We start from the raw sequence: 26,035 nt of genomic DNA, 5'->3' as shown, positions 1-26,035 counted from the left end.
TTATCTACACCAGGGGTAAACAGATTTTTTTAACCCCAAGATCTACTTTTCAAGCAGCCAGCTTCTTGCGAGCTACTGATGACGGGAAAAAGGGGGGGGAATATCGATGACGCTCCCAAACTGTTTTAAGGTTAATGTTATGTTTCCTCCTATATTTAAAATACATAATGAACTTTTTGTGCACTGTATTGTCTGTGCGTTCATCCAGACTGTGCCAAGGTGGAATTTTAAAATGACACACCATGTCAACCTGCACTTTCTACTTGGGCTTCAGACCAGAGCTTTCCCATTCGGAAAAGAGAAAATCTCATCCAGTTTAACCACTTTTTCTTCGATTTATTCACATATTCCAACATTGCATCTTAAAACAACAGCATTTCTTTTTTAACTTTCTCAATTAGTATTGAAAGTAAACATAAGCAGCATGTCTAGCTCATCTTTGCTATACGTTGCCATAGACTGTGTTGCTAACTAAAGCAGCGGTGGGCTGCGTAAGTACTGTAACATTTGTAATTATGTGTGTACGTCTTTAAGAACAGGGGGGGGGGGGTGTAAGGCAAACTAGGAAAAAAGAGTGTGGCGGAGCAGCGGTTGTTGATAGAGCAAGTTCCGTGCGCAGCCTAAAAGAAACCAGTGGCTTCTTCTTTTCATTTTTTTACAGTACGTGTGTGAATTGTGCCGTTGGATGTAACAACCAGTCATCCCTCACTCATTGAATCACATTGCAAAATGCCACAAAACTGAATAGCTGTATGTTGTACTTTCAATTTGCATTGGATTGTGTGTGTGTATATATTTTGCGCGCAACGCAGAATATCTGTGACGAGACTGCAACAGCGGTGCAGAACTGCGCACGCACCCAGTTTAGAGGGAACATTGGCTAACGTCTTTTTTTTATTTTATTTTTTTTGGCACGCCGTCTTGGGATCGACTGAGACTGCCTCGATCAACGCATTGAGCACCCCTGATCTACACCATCCCCGTGCCCAAACCACTTTACAAAGCCTCACATTCACTCTCTCATTTAACCGACTAATGGGTGGGGGGGAACGTTACACTTGATAGACAGTTATATTGCAGTATTTTATTAGCGTGTGTTGCATTTCAACCATTTTTATTGACATATAAGACTTCTGTCTGATGGATGATAGAAGGAAACAAGTGAGGAATTATCAAAAAGGATGGGTGTGACTCACGACTGTCACCATGCATGTTGAAGCCTTTAAAGCTGGTTAGCTTAGCTTAGCTTGCTAGCCACTAACAGATGTGTTTATGACCCATTGCTCAGCTGAAATAATATAAATAACCACGTTGTGGTTTTGTACTTTACTGCAAGATAATACATCAGGAACATCTTTACACTTAATAACCACAATTAATTGTCCTTGATTCCCTTACAAAATACATGAATCTAGGAAGTTTTACCTGCACTGTCCAATATTTATTATATTATATATTATAATAATAATAATAATATAATAATAATATTTATTTATTTCACAGCTACACCGGATGAATTTTTTTGCTAAAAAGTTACTGAATCGTTTCGGATTGTATCATTCTAAAGGAAGCAATATCGTGTTTGAATCAAAATGGCAACCGAGAATTGTGAAACAAATGATATTGTTGCCAAGGTGAATTGTTAAAACGGCTACTACTAACCAGTTTCCTGTAGTTAAGGCCACCCTCGGGAGGCTGAGGGCTGGTGCCTCTCTTTACCCTCTGTTGTTCGCTCTTGGCCGGCCATGTAGGGAACATGGATGGGTCGATGGGGAGCGGCGTCTCGCGGAAGTACTCGTGCTTCAGCGCCTCATCAGACAGGATCCTCTTACTGGGACAGTATGTGAGAAATCTGAAAGACAATGAACAGTGAGTTCATGTGGACATGTTGGCCCAGGCCGCTCAGATTACTTTTTATTTTCAGCAGCCATCTTTGTGGCCTGGAAAAAAAACAAATGAGCTAAAGCCTGTGACATCCATGCAGACACTCACTGTTCAATACTATAGTGCCGTAGAAACAGGACTAAGTAAAAAATTTCTATTCATAATTGGCATAGTTTTATAATTAATAACTGCCAGATTTAATTTATTTTTTAATTTTATTTTTATTGATTGATAATTTCTTTCAGTGTCCTGGTTTTTGGCCTTGGGGTCCTTAGTTTGGGTTTTCACTTTCAGCCAAGAACTTTCAGTTCATTACATCACGACTATAAATCCTTGTGGATTGTGGAAATGCTGCTCTGGATGTTCTTTACATCAGGGTGGGAACATTTCAGTTTGGAGATTCTGCTAACACTTGAACGTTAACTTGTGATTGAACTCGACTCCATATCAAAGTCCTCCTTGGACTTGAAAGGTTTCCAGGCATCCAGTGTTTCATATTGCAAAAAGATCCAGTTGCCAACATACACCGTTGAACATTTTTTCAGTGGGTTCTTTCTGAAGCTTTTCAAACAAGAGTGTTTTTCTTTGCATCAACCTCACATGCACTGAATCTCCCCTGCCTGTCTTTTCATGGCTGAAAGGCTGCCAAAAACCTCTAGTGAACCTGATCCTCAGACTGCACAGGGCATGTTTGCCTTTTACAGGTGCATGCAAAGGGCTCTGTGGGTGGGAATGTCTCCCTTGCTTGCAGCTGCTCAACAACACAGACTTCGCCAAATGCACTGCTCTTGGGGATCAAAGGTCCCTTATCAAAATGTATGTTCACATGAACGTTTTTTAGTAGTATGGCTTGTCACCGTGGTGAGTGGATCTGCAAAACATAACATGGGGATGGAGCCGAGGCATGCTGATGAATCACCAGCCCGCTACTGTTGTCATGTTATAAGCGGGCGGCCAAAAAAGCACGGAGCGAATAAAACACTCTGGAGCCACAGAAGGAAAGACCAACGTAAGAATACATTGAAGTGAGTGAGCTTTTTTTTCCCCCCACTGTTAAATCTTGCTGATTGTAACTGATGTCTCTGTTTGATATTTGCCTCCAGCTCACATCTGATTTTGGTATTCCGTCAGCAATGACTAAAATACTTTTACCTCATGTCATTCTACAAAATTACCACACAAAAATAATATTTTTGATGATGTTTGACCAGAACATAAGCCCAAACATAAAAGGTTCCATAGAGTCAAACATCAGTGTGTAGGTTTGGAGCCCAGTGTTGGCTTCAATTTTAGGAACCAAAAAGCTTTACATAAACTCACTTGTTCATTAAGTCGAAGCCCTGGTCTGAAAGCAGTGCACCAAAGCGCTTGCGCAGGTTATTGTAGGGATACTCTGTAAAGGACGTCTTCTTCACAATAGGCAGCTCGTTGTAGCCTGGCCAGATTTTCTCACTCGGTGACCCCAAATCCTAAAGAGCGCACAAAAAAAACATCTTAGTGGCAAGGCAGATGGGTTTCCACTCAACCAGAAGTGTGTAAAAGCTCCTTCACAGGTAACGACAGCAGAATAATTTAAGAGGTCTGAATCAGCCCAACACATTCAGACAACCAGGGTGGCCTTCTCACATTCTTCCCTGGAGCCACTTAAATCTAGTAGCTCCACGCTGTGGTACAGTGCAGACCTGCACCGTAAGCTCACTACTGTGAGACATTCGGAGGATTCACCGGCTCAAAGCACCTTTAATGGTGATGATAAATCAGAATCTTTACCTTGAATATTTTATTCATTTGGTCAATTTCAGATTTTCCAGGAAAAAGAGGTTTCTGGGTGAGGAGCTCGCCAAATATGCAGCCCACAGACCACATGTCGACAGCTGTGGAGTACTCCTGTAGGAAGGAGAAAAAACACAGTGGCAGTCCATAAAAACATAACACAGACAGTCTGCCTGGCACGTTTCTGCTTCGGTCTGTCTCGCCTGTGAAAGTGGATGTGCTGTGACGACCGTTGGACGTTTACCATGTGTAAATCATCTTGTGTAAAAGTCAAAATCGGGTTTCCATAAGCTAAGTGATTCACAGATGTTGGATTATATTTGGAAATATATTTGGGAAGAGGGGGGGAGACAATCAGAGGTGACGACATTATCCCCCAGTAAAAAGTAGTTTTTGCACTTGAGTGTGACTGATTACTGTGCGCGTGGTTGGTGAAGATGCACTTTTACCTTGGCTCCGAGCAGCAGCTCTGGCGATCTGTACCACAAGGTCACCACTACAGGAGTGTAGGGCTTCAGGGGCGATCCATACTCACGGGCCAAACCAAAGTCACCAACCTAAAATAAAGAAAAAAATATTGGAAAAGAATAATTCTCGAGTCCTTTATCCCAAATATACTCCATGTAAGTACTGGTACAGAAAAAAAGCACACCTAATTTCTAAGCCAGCTCACCTTAAGAATGCCCTTGTGGCTAAGGAGCAAGTTGGACGTCTTCAGGTCCCGGTGGAGAATCCAGTTATCGTGGAGATGACGGACTCCTCGAAGCAACTGAATCATCAGTGTTTTGACTTCTCCTGCAAGACAATTGATCAGCACCGTTTTAGCGTGTATTTATTGTGGTATGCATCCTTTGTAATCATCAAGATGGTGGATCACCAGGGAGGAAAGGCTGCTTCATGGTTTCCATCAGACTCTTGAGGTCATGTTCAACATAATTCATCACAATGTAGATCTTGTCCATGTTGCTTCCAACAACTATTTCCTACAATGGATGATACAATAGATTTTAAGCTCTGAAAGGGACCCCAAATGCCTCTCAAAAAGGAATGATAAAAAAAAAAAAAATCCAAAAAAAGTCCACTCACCCTCACAGTTACGATGTTGGGGTGCTGAGCTTTCAATATGGTATTGATTTCTCTCAAAGACGTGATGGGGAACCCCTCCTTCTCCTTCTCCATCTTAAGCCTTTTTAATGCAACGATTTCATCTGCAAACATGACCACATATGTTCCACAGTTCTACACATCTGAGCGATTACTGCTAAAGCCAATGACTCCACATCACTTCTACTCCCATACCTGTCTTTTTGTCCTTCGCTCTGTACACCACACCATATGTCCCCTCCTCAATTCGGTTCAGACACTGGAATTCCTCCACACTGCGACAACCCTTAAAAACAACAACACACAACAAGGTTATGAACAGCATCATCATGGAATCATTCATTCATTGAGTACATTTGTACTTGGTGCAATTCAACTAATCAATCCTCAAGAAGATCAAAATACCACAAATACAAATAAGCAAATTAATGGTGACACTGTCAAATTGGCATCCATCAAATGTAGTGAGGCCTTAAAATACGAGTTTGTTTCATGACCACAGGCAGCCAGTGTTGACAGAGGAGTGACTAGGATTACAAAGCAAAGACCACAGATAGTAGAACAAATGGAGAAGCTACCGGAGAATTCTACAGTCAAATCATGGAAAGCGACTGTGGCGTAACACTTACTCCTTCCCTCAGAAAACCTTCACACTGCTACCAAACAGGTAAATGATACAGACACTGGGCCAATAAATTCTGATTCTGCTTTAACCTTTTTGAATTTTTCATTGCTTAAATGCAGGATTGACATGTTTTTACATAAATGGGAATTAAAATAGGAGTTTATAATTTGGAGTTTGGGAATGGATTAAATTCATTTACAATATTTCCAATGCAAAAAACTGTCTCAAAGGTTGAACAAATCAAACATTGAACACTTCACAAGAATGAATTATGTTTGCATTCCGAGGTTCCACTGTATTTGTTCCACCCCCACATCAAGCTCCTTCTGGTGTGGCATCTTAGCAAACCGGGGCCAGTACATAATACATACGAAGACTGTCACAACTAAGCAAGCTGCTCTTATAGGCGTTTTTGCAAAGAATATCCCTGTGAGTATTGTTATATTGTCTACGTGTGTTGCTTTTCCCAATTGTCTTCAAATATCTGTTGCTTTAAGGGTTATCGCACTGCGACTATATGACATTTTGCATTGTGTGTTACCATTAAGCTAGCGGTCTAAAAAGCAAAATTATGGTTTTAAATACACAAGGTTTAATTCCATTCACTTTATTTAGTTTGACAATAATGTCAAAAATACATCTTGAAGCCACTTTTTCGAACACTCTGCCAAACACTTGTGTTGTAAAGCGATTTAAGTTTAGTTGAGTCACTCAAAAGTCAAGGCACCAGTCTGATTCAACAGTAAAACCACCATATTTAATAATATTTAAAAACAAAAGACAGAGATCCATTTTACACAAGTATATAATTACTGCATTAAAATATTTATACTGATTTGAGGTGAAGTGTCTCAATCGAGTGAATGTAAATTATTAGGTCACTCAAGAGCAGAGGCCACTATTTGGGGAAATATAATGGTCTAAAATACAGTGATTACCAACCAATGTCCCCTAAACGCTTTGCAAGTAAGTATTCCAAGGATATTTTTTTATTTGATAATTGCTCCCAAAAAATATATATACTTACCGGAAATAATTATTTGTTCATCTATTTATAGCAGTGAGTATTAGTGACGGATAAAACAGATAAATTCTCTTCTATTAGATGGCAAGACGTATATACAGTAATGCATTTACTATTTATTTTATTTTTAATTGGTGATATGACCACTGTAAAATATGTGCAATGCATGGCTCCATGAAAGGTTGGAAATCACAGGTTTCATATAGCTAAGTGTAATGTGTTGACAAGCACCTGTAACGCAGGCAAATATTTGGGCAGCTCCTTCTTCAGCTCCACAGGTGAAATTGGGGGTGAGTCAGGAACATAGTTTCCTTCGGGTGTGGGGGAGCGTGAATGAGTCTGCGATTGAGGCGTAGGGTCACCATCCCCTGCATCTTCTTCCTCCTCATCCTCCATCTCCTCACCACTTTCCTCTGTGTCGTGGTCAAACCGGGATTCTGTTACTGTTGAATGAAAGTTGAGGATTAGGGGGATGTTCAATTTTATTCAAATACTCGGCCCTAATTAGTCTGGACCAGTATCACACTGAATCTAATACAATGGATTCTAGATAGAATGGACTAATATGTGCGGCGGCAGATATATTCGATTGTCCGGTACAACGCTTGGTACTTTAGACCAGTGGGTCATCAATTTTAAGGACAAATTTCCAAAAATTGGTTCAGTTAAAAAGAGCATGTCCTTGACCCCTTAATGTTTGGCTGTAGGCCACACAGAATGCTCGAGGCTGCCCCACTCACTTTGTTCAACTTAAGTTTTTGACATGTGGAAGGAATCTGGTCTGATGCTAGACTTCCGTTTATATGATTTTTCCTCTGCTTTTCATAAATTTCAACCTCGTACATTAATTAGTAGGTTTTTAGAGTAACTTCTTTGAGCAGTCATCTGGTGAGCTGGATGGCTGACTTTTTAAATGAATTGGACAGAGAATGAGGGTAAATGGGATTTTACGTGATCCGGTTTCCTCCTCAACTGGCTCCCCACAAGGATGTGTGCTTTTATGCCCTTTATTGATTCTCTATACAAATATGTGCCAGAGTAGATGAGAAAATAAGAGCATTTTAAAGTATGCAGATGGCTCTTCGGTCATTGTTTGTCTACTCCAGGACGATGAAACCAGCCATTGTTCCGTAATCGACGACTTCGTTAAATGGTGCTGGGAGTTCTATCTTCAATTAAACATATCGAAGACAAAAGATGAACATAAATTTTAGGAGGTACGCCCACACACACACGACGCCACCTCTATTAAGAATAAAACTGAAGTTGTTGACTCAGATGAACTTCAAAGCAAATTTTGAAGCTTTGTGAAAAAAGAGACACCAGCGTTTCTTTTGTTTGACGGATGTCTTATTTCCATGTTGACAAAACCATGACGAAATTACCATACTTTGCTGTTATTGAACGATTTCCTCTTTTTCTCGTGTCTTCAAATGGTCGAGAAGGCTGATTGGTGAGTCACAGCTCAGTCAAGCATACGGAATAACTAGCTAAATCTTAAAGAGGAGTCCCATGCTTTGCACAGTGAATTCCACCTTACCACAGGGCAAAGGTTTGCAATCCCAAAGGACAAAACCAAGCAGTATAGAAATTCCTTTCTTTCGGATGCAATTATTGAGATGAACAAGGCATACCAAACAAAGCACATCATGTACGCAAGGTTGAGGGGAAGTTTGGATAGGAACCTTGAATACTTAGTTTTTGTTTGTCTAAAATTGTTGTTGTTGCATCTTCATGCTTAACTTGCGCTGCAAAACAAACCTAGCTATAGGTATGAAGAAATTGAACTGAAAATTGAAGCCTTTTTTGAAACCATGCAGAATATGCACCCACATTATAGTACAGTACAACATTTTTTGTAATTTTTATTTTGGCCTAAAAACACCCAATACAGTAAAAGTCATCATAAATGTTGGAAAAAAAAGCTTGAAAATGTTTGAAAGTTATGTACTATAGACAAGAGCACCATCGTCACATGGCCACCACGACTATGCCCCATATTCAACATGGCCAAAACATAGGCACGTCTTCTGGAATCGCAGTCAAACTGTATGTGTGACCCAGGAATGCATCAGTCCCATTTCTCTGCCAGCATTTCTCCATAGCGGCAGTAAACAACAGCAGCCAATTCTGGAACTAACAGACTTTTCTCAATGGAATTTTAAATGAAAAATGGAAACGATTTTAGGACATTGTTCAGTTTTTGACGACCCATTTTATCTTTGATGTATTACATCGGGGTTCGTTTCATCGAGATTTTAGCTCTAACAGTGGTTTGGGTGTTAAACTACTCTTTATAATATGCAGTATCACACTAGTGCTTTCCAAACTGAGGAAAGTAAAAGCGTCTGCGGTGAGAGAGTGAATCTGAAATTGATTACAGGCGTCTCTTGCTATGCTCAGAAACATTTAGTGGTCTGCCTTCTCATTTACATTTGGATCACAGATGTGGCCGCAGCAACAACATTTCAAAAACCCTCATGTGGTACATGTTAAGTACATTTTGTAATTCAAATGTAATTTATTGAATTACTGACCAAGCAAATACATTATGACTATTAAGTCAGATGTACAAAAACAAAAACTACAGCGAATAGGGAACAGAATAAGGACGCCGTAAAATATATGGCCTTGTTAGCCACATCTGAATGGTCAAATGATTACATCGTGATGAAATGTTCAATGATAACATCAGCGACTGACCTGCAGGTAGATGATTTCCATTTTCCTGCTCTTCTTCAAAGTCCTCCTCTGACTGCTCCTCTTCACTCACATCCTCTGCAAGAAGGGAGGCCCAATGTTAAACAACACACGGCTGCATACAGCACACATTTCAATTATGGCACAATGTGAAATTATGCTATGATTGTACCATACCTGCACTCTGCTCAGACCTATCTGAACCTGAAACTGACTCCCCCTCCTCCTCCTCCTCCTCCTCCTCCTCCTCCCCCTCCTCCACGTCCTCGTCCTCCCCCTCTCCATCTTCTTCCCCATCAGTCTTGCTGCTGGACCCCTCTTCCTCCTCCTCTTCTCCCTCAGAGCCAGATCTTGATGCTACATGAAGAGAAGTGTGAATGAGTGGTGATAATTTTCCTACTTATCACCTGAGGGTTTTTTTTCTGTAGCCCTTGCTTTATCAATCTTTTACCCGCAGAAGACGCAGGAGAGCTGGTTTTCCTTTCACTGTCACTGATGTCTTGGAGGTCTGCAAGCAGGTCTTGAACCTCGGGCCTCTCCTCCTTTGATGCTGCAGGTAAACCATGAGTTATGGTAGAGAAAAACTGGCCCTTGACAGTCTCTCTGGAATCCACTGTTAAAGAAAATGGTGCACGTAATTATGCCACACACACACTCACTATTTTTCCGTAGTTCACCAGGTTCCGTTTTCTCCCGAGGAACATGGGCAGGACTGCGGCTGCGATGACTTTGTTTCGGCTTCTCACCATACTCGTCTGGTAACAACCGGTGTTGTGAAGGCACTGTAGACCAGAGATTTTGGTTTCATTTGTGACTGAATGTGAAGCTACCTTTTTAAGAAGTGGGGTGAAGCAATTTAGTTTCACTGTACTGTGAAAAATTGATTCATTGAGCCTTTAAGAGTATTTTGTTACGGCTCTAAATGGAATGTGATATTTTATTGTTTAGATTTCAGCTTGTTTGTTTAAGAGAAAATTAAAACACTTTGTTTGGATCTAAATATCGAGCTTTACCACTGATATGATACCAAAAAAAATCAGTTTGGTTGGTTACAACACCTGCTGCACTGGACTGATAGCCATCAAAAAAAATTAAAATGAAAAAAAAAAAACATCTATTCCACAAGTAGATGTTTGGTCTGGTATCTAAGGAGTTGCAATTTGGAGCTGCTTAAAGAAATCTACAGCGTGATCAAGGAATCACCTGAAATGCAGGACCATTTTTTTTCCCAAAATTTTCAGACGCTATCTTGCTAGCAAATGTTTGGTCTGGGAAAAAGAAATTGAGGATTAAAAGATTAAATTTTTTTTTTGGGGGGGGGTTCCTGATGAATCAAAATTCTCATTGTTTTTCTGCTTACAAAAATAAAAAGGTACAACTGTGCCTCACGGTCTCGTGAGCACCACCATGCCTGCTCCCCTATAATATGGTGCACCTTATACTGTCTTCTTATTTTCCTTTCAGCTTGTACCGTTAGGGGTCGCCGCCGCGTGTCATCTTTTTCCATCCAAGCCTATCTCGTGCATCTTCTTTAACACCCACTGTCCTCATGTCCTCCCTCACAACACCCATCAACCTTCTCTTTGGTCTTCCTCTCGCTCTTTTGCCTGGCAGCTCCATCCTGAGCACCTTTCTACCAACATACTCACTCTCTCGCCTCTGGAGATGTCCAAACCATCGAAGTCTGCTCTCTCTAACCTTGTCTCCAAAACATCCAACTTTGGCTGTTCCTCTAATGAGCTCGTTTCTAATCCTATCCAACCTGTTCACTCCAAGCAAGAACCTCATCATCTTCACTTCTGCTACCTCCAGTTCTGCTTCCAGTTGTTTCTTCAGTTGCCACCGTCTCTAATCCGTACATCATGGCCGGCCTCACCACTGTTTTATAAACTTTGCCCTTCATCCTAGCGGAGACTCTTCTGTCGCATAGAACACGAGACACCTTCCGCTAACTGTTCCACCCCGCTTGTACCCGTTCCTTCACTTCCTTACCACACTCTCCATTGCTCTGGATTGTTGACCCCAAGTATTTGAAGTCGTCCACCTTCCCTCTCTCTTCTCCCTGGAACTTCACTCTTCCTCCTCTACCCCTCACATTCATACACATATATTCTGTTTTACTTCGGCTAATCTTCATTCCTCTCCTTTCCAGTGCGTGCCTCAATCTTCCGAATTGTTTCTCCGCCTGCTCCCTGCTTTCACTGCAGATCACAATATCATCTGCGAACATCATAGTCCAAGGGGATTCCAGTCTAACCTCATCTGTCAGCCTATCCATTACTACTGCAAACAGGAAGGGGCTCAGCGCGGATCTCTGATGCAGTCCACCTCCACATTAAATTCTTCTGACACACCAACGGGACATCTCACCGCTTTTCTGCTGCCTTCATACATGTCCTGTACTATTCTAACATATTTCTCCGCCACACCAGACTTGCGCATGCAGTACCACAGTTCCTCACTTGGTACTCCGTTATAGGCTTTCTGTAGGTCTACAACGACACAATGTAGCTCCTTCTGACCTTGTCTGTACTTTTCCACGAGCATCCTCAAGGTAAATAATGCATCTGTGGTACTCCTTCTCGGCATGAAACCATACTGCTGCTAGTATATACTTACTTCTGACCTGAGTCTAGCTTCCACTACTCTTTCCCATAACTTCATTGTGTGACTCATCATCTTTATTCCTCTATAGTTTCCACAGCCCTGAACATCACCTTTGTTCTTAAAAATGCGGACTAGTACACTTTTCTGCCATTCTTCTGGCATCTTCTCTCCTGCTTGTATTCTATACCTCCACTGGTATGTCATCAGGACCAGCTGTCTTTCCATTTTTCATTCTGTGCAGTCATTAACTTTTCAAAGTACTCTTTCCATCTACTTAGCACACCACTGGCACCAGTCAACATATTTCCATCGCTATCCTTAATCACATTTACTTGCGCCTTATACTGTATACGTTTTAAATACTGAAACTGCAACCGCAACTGAGACTGCACCTTTTAATACGATGTGCCTTATGTTCGCAAAAATACGGTACAGTATATAGTTTTTTTTTCCATGTCTTTTGAGGTAGTATTGTAACTGACACCCAATAAAGTTATTTAAAAAAAAAAAAAAAAAACATCAGCGGCATGGGAGACACAAGACGACTGAAAAAGACAACACAATGTGCGGATCAGACTAAAATACAAATTTGCTCTTTCACCATTACACTACTTCAGACTACTGCAAAAAATCTTGTACTCTGATACCATTGGATCTCGTTTTTTACAATCATTGGGCTTTACCTTGTCAACTCAAATGCGAACGGATACTCGTCACAGTTGGGGTGACAACACGAGTGGATCATGCCGACTGTATTATCAGAACAAAATGGTGGAAAAAACGTGCGATGTAGTCACCGGTTCTCAGGACAGGAGAAGACATTTCTGTAAGGCTTGCTTGAGGTATGCTCTGATATTTTTAATACGATATGGCTTAGATAACATTACATACCCTTCCAAGCTAGTGTTTGTGTGTAAACATGCTGCCATTCTGTTTAGTACATGATCTGACCAGAGCAGTGATTTCTAAACTTTACGGAGCCAAGGGACATACTTTACAATTGAAGAATCTGATGGCACCCCAACAAACAAAAATGTCACATTTTTAGATACATTAATAACTGTATGTACAGGGTGTCCCCAAAAAATTATACACACTTTAAATAGTATTTTTAAATCCTTCTACAAGTTAAAAATTATTCAAATTATAATAAAAGTCAAGTTTATAATTATTTAAATAGTATATAAATTTTTTTGGGACACTCTGCACTTACTGCCATCCAATAGAAGACTTAATTTGTTCTGTCTGTCACTATGCCTCACTTTCATAAATAGAAGAAAACACACACATTCAGAATTTTAAATCAATCTTTTGAGTAATTAAGTAGACAGATATATACAATAAATGAACAGGTCATTTAAATAGACTCATTGCTCCAGCATGTGATCGGCTCGGTGACCAGTAATCATTTTTTAAACCAGTTGATTGATGATCGTCCCCAAAAATCCTGACCGTGTAAAGCCAATTTTTTTACATACATGTAGCCCATATTATATTGTTACTATTTTTTTTATTTGATTATCAAAATGGAGATTTGTCACAAGAAAATGTCATTATTCTTTTCGACAATCCCATAAGTTTGTGTGATTCTCACTTTGATAGTTATTATTTAGATAGTTCGTATGACTTTTACAAATGTACTGTTGATGCTTGTATATTCCTCCCTTCTCTGTGACTCTATCAGCCTCCCTTTTCTCGAAAAGATAACTTAACAGGCCTTTATTCCTTGACTCCCTCCCATTTACGTTTATCTGTGGGTTTGTTCTTCCGTGTTTTCAGAGACAGTGCGAGCCAACTGCAAGCTCCTCTCTTAACTGTCCCTCTCTTAGCAAAGATTTCATTGAAATGACAAAAGACGAGATTTAATTCTAAAATACGAGCCATCTCATTTAACAGTTCTAGTACGAAATTGTCGACTAATTGTCAAACAAATCCTCCATGACCAGATTCAACCACTGACCGTCTCGTCGAGCTTCTCTTTCTTTGCGTCGCTCATCAGCCCTCCTTTCTCGGTCCTTCAGGTCTCGTTGCTCTTTCTGCTGCTCACGCAGTTTTCTGTCACGCTCCCGTTGCCGCTCCTGCTGTTCCAGACGGTCCCTGTGGTCCAAAAAAAACCCAGGAGAATCCAGTCGGGGTCTGTCCGGACAACCAGAAGCCCGATTTTGTCAATGCAGATTTTAGAAACGTTATTACTACAATGCATCATGACGTTAGGAGCGCAGAGGTGCTAAATAACTATATGGCTAAATGTTCAAACTACTGTAATATTTAAAAATTTAGTCCATTGACTGCACCAGTATATAAACTACATGCACGAAATAAAACAAAACGCCTTCAAACTGTTTTTACACTAAATTTACAAGGCGCACACATTAAACATACTGTGATGGCACCTCTGGTGTGCACACCTTAGTCTGAAAGTAGCAGTAGTGTCAGAGAGTTCATTGATGACGGCAACGAGAAGTACAGTCAGCAAATTAAACTCACGCTGAAGGCCAGCATTTCTAATTGTTTCCACACACCAAAACAAATACTGTGCAGTAGAAGAAAAAAAATGTGTGAACACTTTTGAATTTCCTCTGCATTGGTCATAAAATGTAGTCTGATTGTCATCTAAATTACAAGAATAAATAATCTGAGGGGGGAGGAAAATTAACTGGACCCTTGGATTGAATAACTGGTGAACCCTCCTTCGGCAGCAATAACCTCAGGCAAACATATCCTGTACTTCCAGATCAGACGATCGAGATGAATTTGGAACCACTCCTTGGAAACAAAACTTTTACAGTTCAACAAGATTTCTGGGATGTCTGGTGTAACTCTTGAGGTCCTGCTCCAGCATCTCAAATGGGTCGAGGTCAGGACATTGACTGGGCTAATCCAGAGCACGTATTCTTTTTTTTGTAGACCTATTGATAAACTTGGGTACTGTTCATACCATGATGCTCCCACCATGCTTCACAAGTGGGATAAGGTTTGATTTTGGTAAGCGGTGCCATTTTTCCTCCACTCATGGTGTCGTGTCTAACAATTTACTTTTGTCTCATTTGTCCAAAGAATCTTTTGCCTGTAATGCTGTGGGACATCAAAGTACACTTTAAACCAAGTTTCAAATGTGCAAGAAAGTTGTTCTTTTAGAGAGGAACAGCTTCCGTGTCCTCCCACAAATGTCATTCCTGTGGAATTTTGTTTTAGGTATGGTAGATGGATGGTGCTGTACATTTTTTAAGTATGGTACATTCAACAAAAGAGATGTAGGGAACGGCATGTCTCTATGATTTCTGGAAGTTTCGTCTTAAATTATTATTATTTATCTTAATGTGCATTGTGTGCTATGTGCTTGCAGTCATCTTTACAAGATAACCAACCACTCAATGGAACCTCAAGAGAGCTTTTCACACTAGAGAAGACAGGATTCTTCTAGAATTTAAACACTTCAGTAAACGGGGATGTTCCAAAATTCATCCTGATCGTTACATGTGTAACGAGATTATTGTTGCCAAAGGAGGGTCAACTAATTATCAAAAACACGGGGTTGTGCATTTTTTTCCACCCCGTCTGGTGAATGTTTACGCTACTTGAAAAATACATATGAAAATTTAGATGAATCTTATTCTACATTTTGCGACCAATTTTTGCACAACTTAAATTTTTTTCTCCGTATTCCTCCTACTATTCATGCCTGTGAGTATTGTAGGATGTCCTATTTGTACCTGTTAAAGCCATGTTTATGATAAAGTAACAGTTTGATGGTTTAAAATAACCACAAAAGTGATGCAAAAGCTCCACGAGTCCATCTGCCATGTTTCCTAATGCGCGTTAGCACTAAGCAGCCGGCCATATAATACCCTCCAGAAAAATACTGGAATGGCAAGGTCAATTTATTTGTTTTTGTTGGAGAATTAAGCCATTTGGGTTTCAGATCAAAAGTTCAGAAGTCAAGACAGATGCGTTAAACTCTGGACAGAGCACCTTTTGTTGGAAGCCACCCACTTTTCAAATGAGCAAAAGTCTCGCAAAAGTCTATAAATTACATTAAAGTGAATAACTATTATGGGGTGGCATAGCCCTTGCTTGCTATAACTGCATCAAACCTACGACTCATTGATGTCAGAGGATTCCATTTTTCATTTGAAATGCTTTTCCAGCCCTTTCCTGTAGCCTCTTTCAGTTCTTGTTTGCTTCTGGGGAATTTTTCCTTTTGTCTCCAGAGGACTTCAGGAGGTAAAATGAATGCTCTGGTTCAGTGACTGACTTGACCAGTATGCTGAAGTCCTTCGTTATGTTGGCAGTGTTTTTTGGTCATTGTCTTGGTGATGATGGAGCTTCTCGAGATTAGTTCGCCTGTACTTAACTATAAAATGCCAGACAAAATAGTTTTGTAGACTTCAAAATCCATTCTGCTGGCACCATCATGAGTTGCACCATCAATGTCTAGTGACTCCGCTCCAGAAGCTGCCATGTAAGACCAATCCATGACATTACCTCCACCATGCTTCACGGAAGAACTTGTGTGTTTTTGAATAATAAGCAGATCTTTCATTTTCCATACTTTGGATTAATACACATCACTTTGGTACAGGTTAACCTTGATATCATCAGTACACAAAACTTTGTTCCTAAACGTTTGTGGCTCATCTCTGTCTTTTTCTGGAAAAAACAATCTGGCCTTCCAATTCTCTTTGATGAGAGATTTGTATTTTGGGGGATGGCATGTAAATTTAGTTGCACAAGACTTTGAACAGTGCATTGTGATACTTTCACCACTACCCTGTGGAGGCTGGCAGGATGTTCTAAGATTCTAAGATTGTGTCTGATATTCACCTTTTGACCCAAAACCTAAATGTCTTCAGTATACAACAAAAACAAGAATTGACCTTCCCATTTCAATCCTTTTTTTGGGGACTGTCAGTGAAACTAATAAAGTTATACTACAAAGTATTTTGAAGTTTGACAAGAACAGTTTGCCTCTCATTTAAGACAACTATCTGCAGAACGAAACACTGAACGTTCAGAGAAAGGTAGAATACAAACAAATGAGAAAACCAAAATGGCAAATTTACTGAATGAAATAAAAAAGGAGAAAGACCATAAAAGTGAAAATACGAGTCCCACAAAAAACAATTCATTTTCTATACCACTGTGAGAGGCGTGGCCAGGCCATTGCCCTGTGTGCAGCTGCCTCTGGCAGCAGCTTCTCACCTGCACATTTTCTTCTTTTCCTTACGGCTTGTCCTGTTGGCTCTGATTATGCCATGTATTTAAGCGTAGTGTTGTGTTACTAGTTCCCTGTTCAGTGTATAAGACTGCACGACCCTCAAGTGAACTACGAGCTCGTTCTGAGTATTTGCTTTGTTGCCACAACCCAGCTTTCCTGTGCCACCATAGCCAAATATACAGTGAAGATAATGAGTATTTGAACACCCTGCTATATTGCAAGTTCTCCCACTTAGAAATCATGGATGGTCTGAAATTTTCATTGTAGGTGCATGTCTAATGTGAGAGAGATAATCTAAAAAGAAAAATTCAGAAATCACAATGTGATTTTTTAAACAATTTATTTGTGTGATACAGCTGCAAATAAATATTTGAACACCTGTCTATCAGCTAGAATTCTGACCCTCAAAGACCTGTTTGTCCGCTTTTAAAAGTCCACCTCCACTCCATATGTTATCCTGAATCAGATGCATCTGTCTGAGGTTATTAGCTGCATAAAGACACCTGTCCACCCCATACAATCAGTAAGACTCAAACTTGTAACATGGCCAAGACCAAAGAGCTGTCCAAAGACACCAGAGACAAAATTGTACAACTCCACACGGCTGGAAAGGGCTGCGGAGTAATTGCCAAGCAGCTTTGGTGTAAAAATGTCCACTGTTGGAGCAATCATTAGAAAATGGAAGAAGCTAAACATGACAGTCAATCTCAATCGGAGTGGAGCCCCATGCAAGATGTCACCTGATGGGGTCTCAATTATCCTTAGAAAGGTGAGGAATCAGCCCAGGACTACACGACAGGACTTGGTCAATGACCTCAAAAGAGCTGGGACCACCGTTTCCATGGTGACTGCTGGTTGCACACTAAGACGTCATGGTTTGAAATCATGCATGGCACGGAAGGTTCCCCTGCTTAAACCAGCACATGTCAAGGTCCGTCTTAAGTTTGCCAATGACCATTTGGATGATACAGAGGAGTCATGGGAGAAAGTTTTGTGGTCAGATGAGCCCAAAATGGAAGTTTTTGGTAATAATTCTACGAACTGTGTTTGGAGGAAGAAAAACGATGAGTTCCATCCAAGAACACCATCCCTACTGTGAAGCGTGGGGGTGGTAGCATCATGCTTTGGGGGTGTTTTTCTGCACATGGGACAGGACGACTGCACTGTGTTAAGGAGAGGATGACCGCGGCCGTGGATTGTGAGATTTTGGGGAACAACGGCTTTCCCTCAGTCAGAGCATTGAAGATGGGTCGTGGAAGGGTCTTTCAACATGACAATGGTCCAAAGCACACACCCAGGACAACCAAGGAGTGATTCCGTAAGAAGCATATCAAGGTTCTGGCGTGGCCTAGCCAGTCTCCAGACCTAAACCAAATAGAAAGTCTTTGGAGGGAGCTGAAACTCCGTGTTTCTGAGCGACAGCCCATAAACCAGTCTGATCTAGAGAAGGTCTGTGTGGAGGAGTGGGCCAAAATCCCTCCTGCAGTGTGTGCAAACCTGGTGAACAACTACAGGAAACGTTTGACCTCTGTAATTATATTAACATTGGTTTTCTCAGGTGTTCAAATATTTATTTGCAACTGTATCACACAAATAAATTGTTAAAAAAAAAAAAATCATACATTGTGATTTCAGGATTTTTCTTCTTCGATGATCTCTCTCACAGTGGGCATGCACCTACGATGAAAATTTGAGACCCCTCCATGATTTCTAAGCGGGAGAACTTGCAATATAGCAGGGTGTTCAAATACTGCTTTTCTTCACTGTAGTTAAGTGTTGTTTTCTTGTTTTTGCCACGTGTTTTTGTCATTGCCTTTGTTCGATTGCCACCCTGTGTTTGACACCAGCCTGGAATAAAACCACCCTCGAAATCATGTCACTCCCTCAGAGTCCTGCATTTGAGTCCTACCCCTTGTCCCATGTTCGTGACAACCACTTATCACGCGGATGGGGTCGCGGATGTTTCTGGTGCATATCCCAGCTATCTTCAGGGAGGAGGAGGTGTACAACCTCAACTGGTTGTCATCCAATTGCAGGGCACATATGAACAAACAACCATTCACACTCCCATTCACACCTACAATTTTGAGTCTTTAATCAACCTACCATGCATGTGGTAGGAATTGGAATGTGGGAGGAAACTGTAGTACCCTGAGAAAGCCCACGTAGGCATGTGGAAAACATGTAAACTCCACAAAGACGAAGCTAGATTTGAACCCTAGTCCTCAAAGCTGTGAGGCAGATCTGCTAACGAGTTGGTTACTGTGCTCCCACACAACAAAATATGTACAACAAAAATAATACATTTGTTTTCCACATAAAAAGGGTCAGCGCGTTATCCGAAGTACAGTAATCCCTCTCTACTTCGCGGGTAACCTATCGCGGATTCAGTGCATCACTGATTTCTGACACCCCCCCCCCCCCGAAAAAAAAAAATCCCCGGCGAGGAAACATGGACCAATGAAGCGACAAAAAAAGAACAAAAAACGCCAGCATACATTTGTGCAGTACTGTACCGAAGGCGCATTGCTAGGGTATAACGCAGCGTCCCCAACCAGATGACAAGGACCTATGACGCAAAGGAGGAAAAAGAAAAAAAAAGCCATATACCCTTACATTTTTTTCCACTTTTCGCGGGCGGTTCTGGTACCAAATAACCGCGAAAAACGAGGGGTTACTGTACTTTACACAATGTTAGCACGTCAACATGGAGCTCATCTAGTTATGAAAGTAAACATGATTTCAGGGAGGTAAAAAGGAGCAAAGAAGTAATGACAATGTGATCATCGGAATAAATATGTAAATTAAAACAACATGTAAACTGCAGGGGTTAAAGTTGGGGAAGAAAGCAGTGGGTTTTTTTTTTGTGTGTGTGTGGCAATTTTAGCACAATGGCTTTTCCATATTGTGTTCACCTCTCTCTGCGTGAATGAGCTCGAGCCTGCTCCCTTCGTTTCTGCCTCTCCCAGTCTTGCCGGGCTTTGTCTTCTTCCCACTGACGCTTCCGGCGATCGCGGTCCCGCTCTTTATCTTTGGGCCGTGCATGCTTTCCTGCTGTAAAGGGAATATAGATTCTGTAAATGCATGCATATATATATATATATATATATATATACTGCTAAACATATATGAACTTGGGTCTCGCACCTCCCTCAGCCGAGTGACTGCGATGGCGTCTTTTTTCTTTTCTCTTCTCCTCTTTTCTGTGGTGAGATTTTTCTTTCCTTGCAACTTGCTGTGGAGGCTTAATAGCTAAAGAATCGTCTTCCTCTCCTCTGCGTTTAAGAAAACAAAACGAAAAATTTTATCCCAACAAGATCCCCTTACAGTGGAGGTGGTGTCATTTTTACACACCACCACCACATTAGTTTTAACATTATTGTTAGGCCGCAGTGGAGTTTCAAGTAGGATAAAGGAAGAATTTTATTCTGCATTTTTACAGTGCATCATAAAAATCCAGTGTATGCGCAACTACTTTTCACATTCGGCAAAATTTGTCAAAGAACTTCCTGAACTGCGAAGGGGAATGTGACAAAGCACTCGTAGGAAGTTTTACAATGTAGGGTTAGGATGACCTTGAGATTTTAAAGTCCTGTTACTCACAAATTATTACACAGGATAGCGCCCTCTTAACTCACTGACTTATCTGTATTGTATGTTCCATCCCGAAACCTAAACTCAAAAAACCCTTTTGGTGACTCAGAGAGCCAGAAAGAAGTCCGGAGACCCTAGACCATTTTCTGTTTGGGTTCCAGTACTCAGTGCGCTAGCTGCAGATATTCGAGCTGATTACCTCAGTAGAAATATTTAAATACAAATTTATGACTTCTTTCTACACTTTGGCATTGAGTTAAAGAACATATAGGACTGCTTTATGGGTGATTGTTCTGTCTTCTCCCACTTCAACTCCAGGTTTGAGCAGGAGCTAGGTAACATTGACCGAATCTGAGCCTGTTGTTGTTTGGATGAGTCTCCCAACTGGAATAAGATACGAGTTGGACCACTTCCCCAGAGTTGGTGCCACTGAGCACAATATTGGCGGTCAGATGTTTACAGTCTTCTTCTTTTCCTTTCGGCTTATCCCATTAGAGGTCGCCACAGCGTGTCATTTTTTTCCATCTAAGCCTATTTCCTGCATCTTCCTCTCTGACACCCACTGCCCTCATGTCCTCCCTCACAACATACATCAACCTTTCCTTTGGTCTTCCTCTCGCTCTTTTGCCTGGCAGCTCCATCCTCAGCACCCTTATACCAATATACTCTCTCTCTCTCACCTCTGGACATGTCCAAACCATCAAAGTCTGTGCTCTCTAAATTTGTCTCCAAAAGATCTAACTTTGACTGTCCCTCTGATGAGCTTATTTCTAATTCTATCCAACCTGCTCACTCCGAGCGAGAACCTCAATATCTTCATTTCCGCCACCTCCAGCTCTGCTTCCTGTTGTCTCTTCAGTGTCACCGTCTCTAATCCGTACATCATGGCTGAACTCATCAATGTCTTAAAAACTTTGCACGTCATCCTACCAGAGACACTTCTGTTTACAGTACTGGGTCAAAAGAAATTCACCAAAACCAAAAATAAACTAGCTTTTGGATTAAATGATATTGTACATGATTGTGACGGGGAAAAATTGTCTTTTGCGGAGGCGATCAATCAGCAAATCATGATATTATAATTGACGAGCATAAACTGTTAATTACAGATCGAGCCGACCAGATCGGTGTAGTCGACTTTGGAAGTATTGCTGTACTTTGCCGTGTTAACTGATGTTTGGCACTCGTACCTGTCCTCTGTGGAATCTTGACGTGTGTAGGGAGAATTGCGAATTGTTATTTCCATCCTTTGATCCCGTAGTTCTCCTTCCTCCGGGGTCTCACGTTTAGCTTCCCGAGCATCCGCCTGTGCAACAATGCTCTGGGAAATCTGTCGAGGCATAAAACAATTGATGAATTTAAAAAAAAAAAAAAAAGTGAACACCAGACAGCTAAATTGCATCATCTCAAAATAAAATGTGCACAATACTACTTGTAAATAGACAGAAGATGACTTATTAACTACATCTAGATCTGATATACTTTACATTCTTTTGGTGCTTGGTATCAGTTCGTTCTTCAAGTTGCTTTCTGCGTTTTTTCTCCAGCAGTATTTCTTCAAGAGTTTTAACTTTCCAGGTCTCTTTTTCGTCCCCCATCAGCATCCACGCTCCACCACCTGCACCACAGACACACACATACATTTCAGAAGATTCATTCAATCAAAACTCCTATCATATACGATAAAAAGAAGTCAAGGAGACTAAGGTCCGCTGAATGACCAAAGATAAAATACGGTTAATGATGTTTATTATTACAACTTATTTATTCTACTTTCCTTGTATGCATGCATTGCTTTGGTTGGTCCCAACATATGGTGAAATTTTCATGTCAACAGCACCTTTAGAATTTTGGTGACGTATTAAATATGTTGTTCAGCCACTCTAATGGGCCGTGAGTGACGCAAACTCACCAGCATTTATGTTATGAGGCCTTGTGTTATTTCCGGGCTGTGGATATAGTCCTTGTTATACACATTCAGTCATTACACATTTTTGACACAAACACACAATGCATTTGCTGTGAATACTCTACCTATACCTTATCTATTCGAGTGCAAAATTGCTTGAGCGGATCCAATTTCCATGCTGCTATTTTTGGCCCACCAACACTGCTGCTAGCATACAAAAGACTGAGAAAGCATTTGTCAAATCTAACAGTGTATTGCTGCACTCTGCTGGCACTTTACAGTAATTCAAAGGCTTGAAAAATTTGTGTAGTTATGTCAAACCTCTCCAGTCCATCCCTTGATAAAACGTTGAAAAAAAAAAAAACTCACAATTCGAAAGTTGCTCCTCAAATGAAGAAATCAAAACTGCTCCTCAAAAAAAAAAAAATATCTCAACCCGTGTATAAATATAACCATCTATCCATTTTCTTAGCTGCTTATCCCCAGAAGGGTCACTGGAGCCTATCCCAGCTGTGAATGGGCAGGAGGCAGGGTACACGCTGCACTGGTTGCCAGCCAATCACAAGGCACACACAAACAACCAATCCCACTCCCAATCACATCTAAGAGCAATTTAGAGTGTCCAATTAATGTTACATGTTTTTGGGATGTGGGAGGAAATCAGAGTGCCCGGAGAAAACCCAAGCAGTTACGGGGAGACGATGCAAACTCCACACAGGCAGGGCCAGGATCGAACCCTGGACCTCAGAACTGTGAGATCAACAATTTACAGCTGATCCACCGTGCCGCCGTAACACATATAACCAACATTAAAAAATAAAAACCTTGACAAATGAAATTCTTACACACTTCTTCATGTTCTCATTTAAACCATACGATGGAATAAGGTAGTCAGTGCCAGTCATGGCAGCAACCCGCAAACCTGTAGGTGGACACCGGAATAGTTCTCTGTGGTGGAGGTCACTGAGGTGCTCAAAAAGCCATTAAATGGAAAGGCCACGGGGGTAGATGAGATTCACCTGAAGTTCCTAAAGGCTCTGGATGTTGTGGGGCTGTCCCGCTTGACATGCCTCTGCAACACTGTATTACATGTACAAATTCAATGTATTTATTATTTTGATTAAGCACTTCTAATTATCACAAGTTGAAGAATAGCAGATAAGTGTTGGTCTTGACAGAAAATCCCAAGTCCGACACCAGACAGGACCAAGACTTTTGGGAGTTGAGTCTGAGACAATTCCAAGACCTACAAAATGTGGTCTCGAGTGCTACACCACTACCACTTAGGTGAAGTATGTCAGTGCTTCAAAGCCTGTTGGTTGTTAATCTGAAGTTAATGATGGAAAGAAAATGCTCAAGCACTCTCTCCAGCTCTTTTTTTTTTCAATCCGTACATGTAGTATGTATAGAGTGTAGTCTATAAAACAACACAACCACAAACAAAACATGGGAGTTTAACGTACTCTTGGTCTCACAACCTTACTCCTTATAACCACAAAACGTTATACCGGTCCCAATCGCAATAAGATCAGCCTCCCACTTTTTTTTTGTACTACATTTGAAAGTGAACACGTCCCCGTTACAGCGAGATATGTAAAACTGCATTAAGATTTAAACCACTACAAAAAAAAGTGAAACCATAGGTCAATATTGTACAAAATTCAAGAGAAAAAATAGAAACGACTCAATTATTTTTCTTCAGCAGGTATTCCGTTCTGCTCTTAAACATATTAACATACTGTATTAGCCTGCTCTCAGTTTGATCACAATGAGATCCTTAGAGGCCCATACTGACTAGAGATTTTTTTTTTTAAAGATTGTAATATTTTTTTAATTGTTTTGCCCAATTGTTTTGGTCTAGGCTCCAGCATACCTACGAGCCCGTTATGGATAATAAATAGATCGATGTACAGTGTAGTGACTTTAGAGCGCTTTAATTACTAACGTGATGAAGTTGAGTTGAGTTTAGCAATCCGGTACCGCAACTACAGTATATCTTCAGCGGCTAAATATGCAGATGTGCAAGGAGAAATTAAAAACACCAAACACGCCAGCCTCTTGAGGGTTTTCCTTTCTAAGTCCAATATGGGAAAACAACATACTGCTTCGCTACAAACACGTTGAGCTAAAGTCGGCACTCGCGACATTTGCCTCAAACTACATGAAGCTTACGTCAAGTACAACAAGAAATTGTTGTTCATCTAATAGGGGAATCGCACGAAAAAAAGAGTAAGTTTATTACCTTGAATTTACACGATCAGGGACATACTGGTAAAATTTCTAAAAGAACAAGTAGAGCACAACAAACCTGGAATACGGCTCAGCAGTACTCTGGCACACCGGAAGCATTAGAAGAAAAATGGCTAAGCCAACAGCGAAGCAATTGTGTGGGCACCACCTACTGGTTTGGAATGTGGAAGATTTCATATTTGACAGGTTATCAATGTCGGTGTTGATTCATTATTTGTATTTATTTCCTTTTCGTTTCTTACCTTGAGAGGGAAGCCCGTGTGGGACAGTCAGTTAATGAGGTGGTTAACGTGGCTGTTGAAAGCAGATTATGCGTGACAAGAGAGCCCCTTTGGCCCATTATGGCCCGCTGACATACGTCAGCGCGTCAACCATATTGGATGTGTCATATCTGTGTATCTTTGACTGAATATAAAGCAACACTTTACTAAAGCGCAGATACTATAGTCATTCCTCTCATCCACAGGGCCGTACACTAATATATTTGGACTTGGGCACAAAAAACAATTAAGATGTGCAATTTTGAATCTTTACAGCGGTATGTCATTCTTTGGCAACTGAAATCACAGTGTTACATAGATTAGTAGCCGGGAACACATGTAAACACGAGACTGGAATTGGTAGTGAACTACTGTATATTTACTACCACATTCAAGCAAGGAGGAGCGGTATAAACATCGCATAAACAAAACAAAAGTATTCTCTATACGTTGAAAGCCATTCATAACCTCGCTCCTTCATACCGCTCAAACCTTCACATCAACACCCCCACTTGGAATTCTGAAGTGTGATTCTTCCATCAGCCACATCGTCCTTTCGGCACATTTGTCCCGCATGTGGTTTAGAAGGGGGTGTTCTTCTCCTTGGCGGGGGCGCTCCCTCCTGACATCTGGAACATTGGACACCTTGTACAATTTTAAAACTTGAAAATTCAAACCAAGAAAGGCCTTTTCACTGTGATTGTTCTCTCAACTGTTATTCCGCTGTAGTTTTATATTTATATAGTTAATGTTTTGTTTTTGTTTTTTTTTTTTAAGTGGAACGGTGTAGAAACTGGTTGGAGCATCTGCCTCACAGTTCTGAGTACTGGGGTTCAAAACCCAGCCCCAGCTGTGTGAAGTTAACATCTTCTCACTATGCCTGTGTGGGTTTCCTCCCACATCCCCAAAACATGCATTGATTGGACACTCTGAATTGCCTTTAGGTGTGACCCTGAGCTTGACTGTTGTTTGTCTCTATGTGCCCTGCGATTGGCTGGTAACCAGTTCAGGGTGTACCCCGTCTCATGCTCGATGACAGCTGGGATTGGCTGCAGCACTCCCGCAACCCTTCTGAGTATAAGTGACT

At 41.0% G+C, this 26,035-nt stretch overlaps 1 protein-coding gene across 8 annotated transcripts in view; it reads right to left on the bottom strand.

Moving 5' to 3' along the window:
* The window catches only part of cdk11b (cyclin dependent kinase 11B), a 28,764-nt gene extending 2,989 nt beyond the window's left edge, over positions 1-25,775 (bottom strand). The window contains exons 1-20 of one of the 8 annotated variants that reach the window (XM_061835748.1): positions 24,931-25,400; positions 24,747-24,839; positions 22,017-22,147; positions 21,720-21,859; positions 20,083-20,210; positions 19,851-19,989; positions 13,678-13,853; positions 9,770-9,892; positions 9,562-9,660; positions 9,288-9,467; positions 9,114-9,188; positions 6,642-6,853; positions 4,957-5,047; positions 4,744-4,865; positions 4,535-4,640; positions 4,331-4,452; positions 4,107-4,214; positions 3,655-3,771; positions 3,205-3,353; positions 1,663-1,852 (exon numbers count right to left, since the gene is read on the bottom strand). In XM_061835748.1, coding sequence (XP_061691732.1) covers positions 1,663-1,852; positions 3,205-3,353; positions 3,655-3,771; positions 4,107-4,214; positions 4,331-4,452; positions 4,535-4,640; positions 4,744-4,865; positions 4,957-5,047; positions 6,642-6,853; positions 9,114-9,188; positions 9,288-9,467; positions 9,562-9,660; positions 9,770-9,892; positions 13,678-13,853; positions 19,851-19,989; positions 20,083-20,210; positions 21,720-21,859; positions 22,017-22,133 — 2,394 coding nt within the window. In that variant the 5' untranslated portion in view covers positions 22,134-22,147; positions 24,747-24,839; positions 24,931-25,400. Of the gene's footprint in view, positions 1-1,662; positions 1,853-3,204; positions 3,354-3,654; positions 3,772-4,106; positions 4,215-4,330; positions 4,453-4,534; positions 4,641-4,743; positions 4,866-4,956; positions 5,048-6,641; positions 6,854-9,113; positions 9,189-9,287; positions 9,468-9,561; positions 9,661-9,769; positions 9,893-13,677; positions 13,854-19,850; positions 19,990-20,082; positions 20,211-21,719; positions 21,860-22,016; positions 22,148-23,457; positions 23,517-24,680; positions 24,840-24,930; positions 25,401-25,431 lie in introns of those variants that run through there. The other 7 variants (XM_061835768.1, XM_061835777.1, XM_061835758.1 and 4 more) reach the window with 7 other exon arrangements.
* Between the last annotated feature and the right edge of the window lie 260 nt (positions 25,776-26,035).

The sequence above is a fragment of the Syngnathoides biaculeatus genome, chromosome 2 (genome assembly GCF_019802595.1).
Source record: "Syngnathoides biaculeatus isolate LvHL_M chromosome 2, ASM1980259v1, whole genome shotgun sequence".
Taxonomy (NCBI): domain Eukaryota; kingdom Metazoa; phylum Chordata; class Actinopteri; order Syngnathiformes; family Syngnathidae; genus Syngnathoides; species Syngnathoides biaculeatus.
Note: the sequence above shows the minus strand (reverse complement) of the source record. Positions and strands in the feature narration are given on the sequence as shown.